Source organism: Ctenopharyngodon idella, chromosome 7 (genome assembly GCF_019924925.1).
Source record: "Ctenopharyngodon idella isolate HZGC_01 chromosome 7, HZGC01, whole genome shotgun sequence".
In the NCBI taxonomy this organism is placed as follows: Eukaryota; Metazoa; Chordata; class Actinopteri; order Cypriniformes; family Xenocyprididae; genus Ctenopharyngodon; species Ctenopharyngodon idella.
The window spans coordinates 48,859,702-48,868,863 of NC_067226.1; the positions used below are offsets into that span (position 1 = coordinate 48,859,702).

At 38.5% G+C, this 9,162-nt stretch overlaps 1 protein-coding gene across 2 annotated transcripts; it reads left to right on the plus strand.

Moving 5' to 3' along the window:
* The first annotated feature begins 454 nt into the window (after positions 1-454).
* Positions 455-8,605, plus strand: LOC127516683 (ELAV-like protein 2). Of its 2 annotated transcripts, none has more exons than XM_051901505.1 (7): positions 455-601; positions 2,598-2,784; positions 5,941-6,044; positions 6,168-6,321; positions 6,840-7,035; positions 7,130-7,168; positions 7,918-8,605. In XM_051901505.1, exons 2-7 carry the CDS (start codon positions 2,613-2,615, stop codon positions 8,243-8,245), a joined length of 993 nt encoding a protein of 330 aa, XP_051757465.1. In that variant the 5' UTR covers positions 455-601; positions 2,598-2,612; the 3' UTR covers positions 8,246-8,605. The 2 variants fall into 2 exon arrangements, with proteins under 2 accessions (XP_051757465.1, XP_051757464.1); XM_051901504.1 differs by lacking the exon at positions 455-601 and adding an exon at positions 651-835.
* Positions 8,606-9,162: the final 557 nt, after the last annotated feature.

Here is a 9,162-nt window from a genome sequence, read left to right on the forward strand (position 1 = left end):
CACTTTTGCTTTAACGGACATTAGACAACACTGAAAAATCAAGCTGTTACATTCATATATTTATTGTCCAACAGTCCCAATTTTACTGATGCATGTCCTTAATTTAATTTCATATGTTGGTATTAATTCAGTGTTTATAATGCTAATACTAGAACTTCAAAGAATTTTAATCCAAACTGACTGTCGCTTCTTGTTAGTGTGTATTTTTTGATTTCACTCACTCCAGCAGTGACCGTCTGCGCGTGCACGAGAGACATGCACTGCTTCACTTTTCTCCCATACTTATGTCTTTTAATTTGAAACAAATATTTCCTTTAATTCAGAATACTGTACACAATCACATACTCGTGCACTGCAGTATGCTAATATGATATTGAATGCACGCGCTCATCACACCTTGATCCGCCGCACCTGCTGGTTCACGAAGGTTCCGCCCTCGTGCTTCACATTGTCCAATAGCGTGTGAGGGAAATGTAAGGAGGTTCAATGATTGGCTCGTTCACATGCCAGTCTTCTTAGAGTCGCAGTTTCCCGCCATCGCCCACCTTAACGTGCGCGTACACTGATCAGTGCAAACTTGTGATTTATAAAGCGAAATCAGGTAAGAAATGCGATTTAATTTATCTATTTTTACACTGGGCGATTCCTTCAGATGTGATGGACTTACGCGTGTTTTCTCGATAAAATAATAAGCGGCAGACGCGAGTTTCAAACGGTTTAATTAGATCTCAGTTTGTGAGAAACAAGAGTGTTATAGTTTCAGCTGTTAGTTTTCATAATATATATTTTCACTTTCTATATTTCTACAGTTATTGAGTTTCTGAGGAAAGCAATGGTAAACTAGTTCCCTGTTTACTTGTTTAAACACGGGGAATTAGTATATCTGTGTCGTGTGTATCTCTGAGTTTGTCGTCGTTCATAGTGTTTCGCCGAGTTATCTTGTGTAACGTGTATCTCTATTCCCCCGTTTTTCGTGTAGTTAATTTCGGTTGTGGCGAGCTCTTAATACGAGTTTAGTGTTTGCATTTATTATCGTCTAGAGCTGTTTTTTAAAGGCTGCTGATGCTCAAGTTCGTGAGGAGCGCTTTACAGACACTTTCATGAAGCTTCGAAACTTTTACGAATCTTTCGTTATGAATCAGTGGCTCGAGCGCATATCAATCTCCAAATCACGTGATTTCAGCAAACGAGGGATCGTTACGTCATGCTATTAAGACTCTTGAAAGCCTTTCAAAGTTTAAAAAGTTCCGATGGTTTGACGCTAGATGGCGTAAACCAGTTGATAATGTTTGTTTTTCTCTTTACAGTCATTAGGACGCACTTCAGGATACTCAACACTGATCAGTCTCTGTGAGCTAAACTGGGTCATTCAGCATTGTTTTGGCACAAAGTGCATTAAATAATTACATCTGTCACTTAACATGAATTAATTTCTCATTCAGACACTAACACATGAACCCACAGGCCGATTCACTCTTCAAAACTGTTAAACTTTAGTTTAAAGCCTATCATACAAAACTGAACAAGACAGAAACTTGCTCCATTTCTACAGTAACACCATATTTAAATATATTCTGAATCTAAAAAAATCAGATCCTATCAAAACTATTAGATGTGTCTGAACACCTACACAAGTGTTTGTCTTTCAATCGGTTCAACTTGTAAACATTGATCAATGACATGAACTACAGTGAATTATAAACTGATGGTGTTTTGGGTGATAAAGTGTTTGTTGGTGAAATCTTTGCTAGTGTTCAGGAAGAATGAGCAGATTTGAGTCATGAAGTGTTTCAGTAGTTCAGATGAACCGCTTGAGAAACGTGTCCTAGTGATTGTAAAAACTAACTGATCTGATTATAATGTTGGTTCAGTTTTAATAAATTCATACTGATGAATAAGAGTTAATTGTTTGTAATTAAGCCCTTCTTAAGATCATAAGAACTGCACATTAAATGAACACTAATTACAGACACTTCAAATTCAATAGTAATTAATATAATGTTTAATATGTTACTCTTTCATGAATGTTATTGTAATCTTACTGTTGTTCTGTTATACAAAAATAACAAATGATTATATCATATAATAAAAATATTACAAATTATTAATAACTTCTTTAGCTGGTCACATGCTTAACTCACTTAAGTGACTGCAACTTTTTTTTTTTTTTTACAGAAAATAATTCAATTTCTGTTCTAATTATTAAATGACTGAATTTATTTTATTTGATATAATTTTAATTTTTATTAAGAAGAATTAAATTATTTATTTTAATTATTTAACCTAAAATACATGTTTACTACTTTTCCAAATATTCTATGTTGCTTAGAAATAAATATATTGTGTTTAAAGGGGAAAAAAAGTAGTTTTTTACCTAGACATGTCTCTAATCTTCAGTGTTCAGATGTGGCACGTGACGATGTTGTGTTTGAATGATTAATGTGATGTTAATGAGCTCAAACACAGTCGTTTGTTCTGTGTTTCGTAACGAAACCGTTTCCCCGCACGAGGTTTGAGAGTCACTGCGACTGACGTTCAGCTCTGCAGCAGCCTCACATTCATTTGTCACTTCCTGTTTTGGTCATGTGTGTCTGTAGCAGGTGATCGGCGCTATGGAGACAAAGTCATGTGACGAGTTGAGCTGTGCATCACCTGTAGACGACAGCAAAACCAACCTGATCGTCAACTACCTCCCGCAGAACATGACGCCGGACGAGCTGAAGAGTCTGTTCGGCAGCATCGGAGACATCGAGTCCTGCAAAATCGTGCGGGACAAAATCACAGGTGGTTTAGTAACGTTTTTAAGCGACTCTCAAGGGAGTGAATCATTTCTGTTTAATTCGAATGTATATTTTGTTGCGGTCTCTGATCTAGGGTTGGGCAATCTGATAATTATTTACTGTAATCAATTTTTATTCCAATTTAAACAAAAAAATAATAATAATGCTGGCCTACAGCCAGAATGCTTTTGAAATGCATGTAGTCAAACTTTAATCACTGAGAATGAAAATTATGCTTAACGTTGTTAATTGGCTCTAGTTTTCAAGATATGCTATAGGTCAGTATATATGACCTTTGACCTTAGGAATGGCAAAGGATAAGTGAGTAATAAAGGGAAGAAATTACTAAAATACATCTTTTACTGGATCTATGAATAAATCTATGCCTGGGTTTGGACAGTACTTGGGCAGTATTTAGGCAAAACAATAAATGATGTGATCTGAAGCTGGTGTCGTACATGATATTAATTGCTTCATGTTGTTTCTAGAAGTCATGGGTGATGCATTCATAAAAAGCTTACATCTGCTAAAGCAAATTGCTCTATATCTTGGAATATCTTGGAAAAATCTTGGAAAAATTAGCCAATCAATTGTTTAATAGTCATATTTGAACTCGGCACATCAAAATACATTATAGATGGTGCATTTTATCTCTGAAGCAGACGACTTCCGACCAGTGAAAATAATGGTTAGTAACAGCTCTAGAGAAGATTTAGAGCAGGACGTGCTTAAAGAGACTTATTAAAAGCACAATAATCTGACGGAGAACTGAATCCGGCACTGGCGCTCCGAAGCCATTACGAGTACGCTTAGGTCTTCAGGTCTATCAAATACACACGAAGCATGTCAAAATATCCGTCTTGGTGAGTATTCATGTGAAAACAGTCAGTTATGTGTTTAGTGAACGTAGGGCTAGGCGATTAATTGAAAAGTAATAGAAACCGAAATTCAGAACCTCTAACCGACGTAATTTTCCCATGTCGGTTATTTCGGTTTTTTAATCCTGTTAATACTTTCTCCTTAAAAACATACTACCGCCTGTGTGGCCATGTGACTCCGCCCCGTCCAGTCAGTGGCATAAAAGCAACACGGAGGTGAACGCCGGTGATGGCGTGTGAGCGGTGAGTCTTGCGTCTTCACTAAACTTTGTCAGTTGTATGTATTTTAAGGCAGGGGTGTCAGACTCATTTTAGGTTGAGGGCCAGATTGGAAAAAATTAACCATGTGCGGGCCAAAAAAAAAAAATAAATTAGTGCGCTGATAGTTGTATTAATATTAACCATATAAACAACAAGTTACTTTGCCAGAAAACTAGAACTGTATTTGTTTTTACAGCGAAAAAAATATTAGATTTTTAAAATAATGCTTTATTTAATATTTTTTTATTAGTGATGCACCTATTTTGATTTTTTCATGGCCAATTCCAATTTTTTAGAAGCAAATTGGCCGATTCTGATACTGGTTGCAGATTTTTTTTTTTTTTTTTTTTTTAAAGCAAATTTATTTGTTGTTATTTGTTCAAAAAAATATGTGTAGCTCTTTGATATTAGAGGCAAATACTGCATTTTTATCATAATCCCAACAAAGATCTTATGAGCATGAGCAGTTGGTTTTCATTTAAATTATTGTATAATTTCAAGATTAACAGCAAAAACAGCATGGTCTGACTTTAGCTTTGTGAAATTATGCTTCATAAGACACCTGCACAGAACAAAATGAAATGCAGATTCACTCTCTGACAGCAGGTGGCGCTTGTGGAACAGCGGTGATAGAGCGTTTCCATGGTTACCGCTGTACACAAAACAGAGCTGCATCCATAAATAGGCTACAACTTTATAGGGAGATCAGAGGAAAAGCCATCAAAACTGAAGTCCCTTCAGAGATACATTCATATCAACCCCAATTTAATATTTATATTATTCTTTCTATATTTCGTGAACAGTGAGCTTGTGAATGGTGCAGTATTTCCTCTTCTGGCGCGTCTGTTCTCCTCTTTGTGTCCGTGTTCAGTGTGTGTCTGTGTTAACGTCCTGTTTAAAGACTTTGTAAAATATTTCCACACAAATGAAATTTTGGGAAATTATTACAAAGCACTTTGTTTGCAAGCCCGGAATAAAGATTAACCAAAATAAAACTAAAAAACGTTTGGATTTATGACCAGTGGACTAGTGCATCTCTATTTTTTTATTTTTATTTTTTTTATTATAGTTCAAATGATCCATCGGGCCGGATTGGACACCTTGGTGGGCCGTATGTTTGACACCCCTGTTTTAAGGTTTGCCAGTTTGGAAATTCAAGCGATTTTAGACGACTGGATGTATATTATTTCGAGCTGCTGTGCTCGCGCAGCTGCATTGTGGCACGAACACTCATACAAACAGTAGCTGGGCAAAACGTGAAGATCACGCACACAGAAACTAGTTGTCAGCGCTGTCCTGTGATTTATCACTAAAGTAGCTTAGAAACTCAACTTATTAGAGCATATGTTTTTCTACTTTTGAAGGAACTAGAGAAACGGTTTGACTAATTCACACACGCAGTCACTCGTACTGGTACTGTAACCTACTAATTTATCTTTATCTGATTTACGAGCAGAAATCTGTAAGAAATGTTACGAACCATAGATAAAATAACTGCTGAAACTGAGCTGTTATGTCAGATCACTCTTTCAATAGGAAAAAATATCTCACCTTTAATAGTCAATCATATTTACAGTACAAACCTTGTCAGAGATCTATGAGGGCAAAAAAAAACAGATAGAAAAAATAGAAACAAAATAATCGTTCATTAATCGTTATCGAGGTAAAATGTTCCGTTAATCGAGGTTTTGATTTTAGGCCATAATCGTCCAGCCCTAAGTGAACGTGAAGAGTTGGGAGAAATCAGTGTGTGTGTGCGCGTGTGTGTGTGTGCGTGTGCGTGCGTGTGCACGCGCTCCCGTGTGTTTTTGTGATTTATGAGGACAAATTTGTATTTCATGAGTCCTCATATTTAAAATAGCTTTAAAAACATACGAAACAATGTTTTTATTAAAAATGCAGAAAGTTTCCTGTGATGGGTAGTTTAGGAGAGAATGTACAGTTTGTACAGTATAAAAACCATTACGCCTAGTCCTCATTAAGATAGCAAAACAAAACTGTGTGTGTGTGTGTGTGTGTAGGTCAGAGTCTGGGTTACGGGTTTGTGAACTATGTGGAGCCCCAAGACGCAGAAAAAGCCATCAATATTTTAAATGGGCTCAGACTGCAGGCCAAAACCATCAAGGTAAGACGAATCTGTCTTTACATCTTTCTGTCTGTCCATTTATCCATCCGTCCATCTGTCTGTCCGTCTCTCCGTCTGTCTCACACATCTGCCCCTCACAGTGAGCTTGTGTGTGTTTTCCAGGTGTCGTTTGCTCGCCCGAGCTCCGCCTCCATCCGTGACGCGAACCTGTATGTCAGCGGTCTCCCGAAAACCATGACCCAGATGGAGCTGGACCAGCTCTTCTCTCCGTACGGCCGCATCATCACCTCCAGGATCCTGGTGGACCAGATCACAGGTGAGGCCGGAGCGCCGCTTGTGTTTGTGCTACTCGTTCAGAATGAACACAAACGAGTTTCACTTGAACTTACTGACACTGACATTGAAAACAGACAAAAACAGACAGACGGTTCAGCCAGTCTGTTCCTTCACGACGAAATCTGCCATCGAGCTGTAATAAATCCAAACATGAGCTGGACTGTTGTTCCTCTGTGTGACGATACAGTCTCTTTGTGGTGTTATTTTAAACATATAACAATTTGGAAATGTTTGGAGTTAATATTCATGAATGTGTAAAAATTCTGATAAAATGTATAAAATATCTCAATGACAGCAGTTGTGATTAATCACGATTATCATTTTTGAGCAAAATTATCACCCCAGTATCTGCCAGCAAAACCATTGTGTGTGTGTGTGTATATTTATTTATATTGTGTGTGTGTGTGTGTGTGTGTGTGTGTGAGAAGTGTTTTGTGTGTTTGGTGTCTACAAAACTGTGCCAAACTGTTCTGACTGGATTGTGTTTGTGTTGTTCAGGCGTGTCCAGAGGCGTGGGCTTCATCCGCTTTGACCGGCGCGCGGAGGCCGAGGAGGCCATTAAAGGGCTGAACGCACAGAAACCGCCGGGCTCCACCGAGCCAATCACAGTCAAGTTCGCCAACAATCCCAGTCAGAAGAGCAGCCCGGCGTTCGTGTTGGACAGCAGACTGATGCGTCCGGCCCAGAGATTCAGGTACTGACTCGCTCGCTGCGCTGGAGCTGGATCAATCTGAGCTGGATTTCACTCTCTGTCTCTGTGTGTGTGTGTGTGTGTGTGTGTGTTTCAGGCTGGACAACCTGCTCAACGCGTCGTATGGAGTCAAGAGGTACGTTACTTTGAACTGCTGTGAAATCTCTTAAAGCAACGAGTCTGAGAGCGTCTTACACTAGACTTTCAACTTTCTTTTGCAACATGATTTGTATTTCACCATTTTAATCTGCATTTAGCATCCATACATCCATAAGAAAACCATCTGATCAGAGTCTGACAGCATAATTATACAGGACTTTGGCTTCACAGAGTAGTCGGGTATGATAGTTTGGCATTTTGCACATCCCTTTAAGGAAAATATACTATTTAGTTGATTGTCACACTACAAACTTTTCTTAAACAGTATAAATTGGTTTTGAAGAGAGCCGCTTTCTAAGACCTCCGCTCATGTTTTGTAAGTGTACGTCTCATTCTTCATGTAGCTCATGTTTCTCAGTAAATCTGTAGCTGAACTTCACATTAGTCTTCTGATCAGAATCAAAAACTATTATCCAAATTGTAAATCATTTATACACAGAGCGAGAAATGTTTTCACACTGTCTGCATCTCGTTGATTATAATGGAAACGTCATTTTAAACTTCTACATTACAAGAGAGCGAGTCAAACAGTTTCTTCATAACTTCAGAACTGAACAAAGATGATGCTTAAATCTGCATTAAACTGCTTAAGTATTCATAAAACCCTGAAACGCAGTGTTGATTGAATATCTATTAATTGTTCATTGATGGGCATGTTAGTTTGGTGGCTTGTCTTTATTTCAGTTCTTCAGCTGAAACTGTGTTTTGTGCTTGTTTTGGCCACAGATTCTCGCCCGTGTCCATCGACGCGGTCAGCGGTCTCGCGGGCGTCCGTCTCCCGGCTCATGCCGCCGCCGGCTGGTGTATTTTTGTATATAATCTTGCGCCGGACGCAGACGAGAGCGTCCTCTGGCAGATCTTCGGCCCCTTCGGCGCCGTGATGAACGTGAAGGTCATACGAGACTTCGGCTCAGAGAAGTGCAAAGGCTTCGGCTTCGTCACCATGAGCAACTACGAGGAGGCGGCCGTCGCCATCGCCAGTCTGAACGGCTACCGGCTCGGAGAACGAGTCTTACAGGTGTCGTTCAAAACTAACAAAACACACAAGGCCTGACGGAGTGAAGACCTGTAAACGTGTGTCAGTGACGACAGGGAATATTTAATGTTAATTTTGTGTTCTTAAAAAGGTTTAGTTTTAAAAACATGTTTAAATTGAACAACTGTAACTTTGAATGTTTTTGTTGAGTCTTTTTATTTTAGATTTCTACCTTCTCTGGTGTAAGTGCTTTAAAGTTCATTTACAGCTTCTGTTTCTTTGACATTGACTTGTGAGTTTCTTTTTTTTAAGAGTTTATTTCTTGGTTGCATAATGTTATTTAATGTAAATTGCAAAAAGGCCAAAATTCCTAAAGCGATATATATGGCAAAACGAGTTTAAAAGCATCTATTTTTATAAAAGAGAAACTGAAATATGTCCTGGATCTGCTGGAGTGTTTCTGATCCTCTGATCTTCATGTGACGCCTTGAGCAGAAAGTGCTTAATTTCTGACTATATGTGATTAATAATAATAATAATAATAATAGTCAAGTCATCTTTATTTATAAAGCGTTTTATACAGTACAGATTGTTTCAAAGCAGTTTTACAGTGATAACAGGAAAATGATACAAACAGAGTTGATTTGGGCTGAAGTCGGTTCAGCGTTGATTCAGTTCTGTTGTGAAGATCACCAATTATTAAATTTAGTTAATTTCACCTATAAAGCAGTTCTGGAGAAAACGGTGATGTCATCGTCCAGCTCAGGTCAGTTCTCATACAGTCAGATCAGTGATAGTGTTGAATATCAGACTGTGGTGTACCTCCACTCACTCGACGGTATACTGAAGTGACCAGAGATCGCCGCGTTGCACCGCTAATCATTGGGAAAAGTAGCTTTGAAAGAAAAAGCTTGTTTTGAAAGCAGAGCTGTGTGTGAAACACATGATGAACCTCACAGCTCGGTTTAACACGAACAGGAACGTTCAAGTCCACA

What these genes read in the sequence shown, in the direction of transcription:
- LOC127516683 (XM_051901504.1), top strand. An exon ending in CGTGCGGGACAAAATCACAG is followed by an intron (nt 2,785 to 5,940) that starts GTGGTTTAGTAA and finishes GTGTGTGTGTAG; the next exon opens with GTCAGAGTCTGGGTTACGGG. An exon ending in CGTCCGGCCCAGAGATTCAG is followed by an intron (nt 7,036 to 7,129) that starts GTACTGACTCGC and finishes TGTGTGTTTCAG; the next exon opens with GCTGGACAACCTGCTCAACG.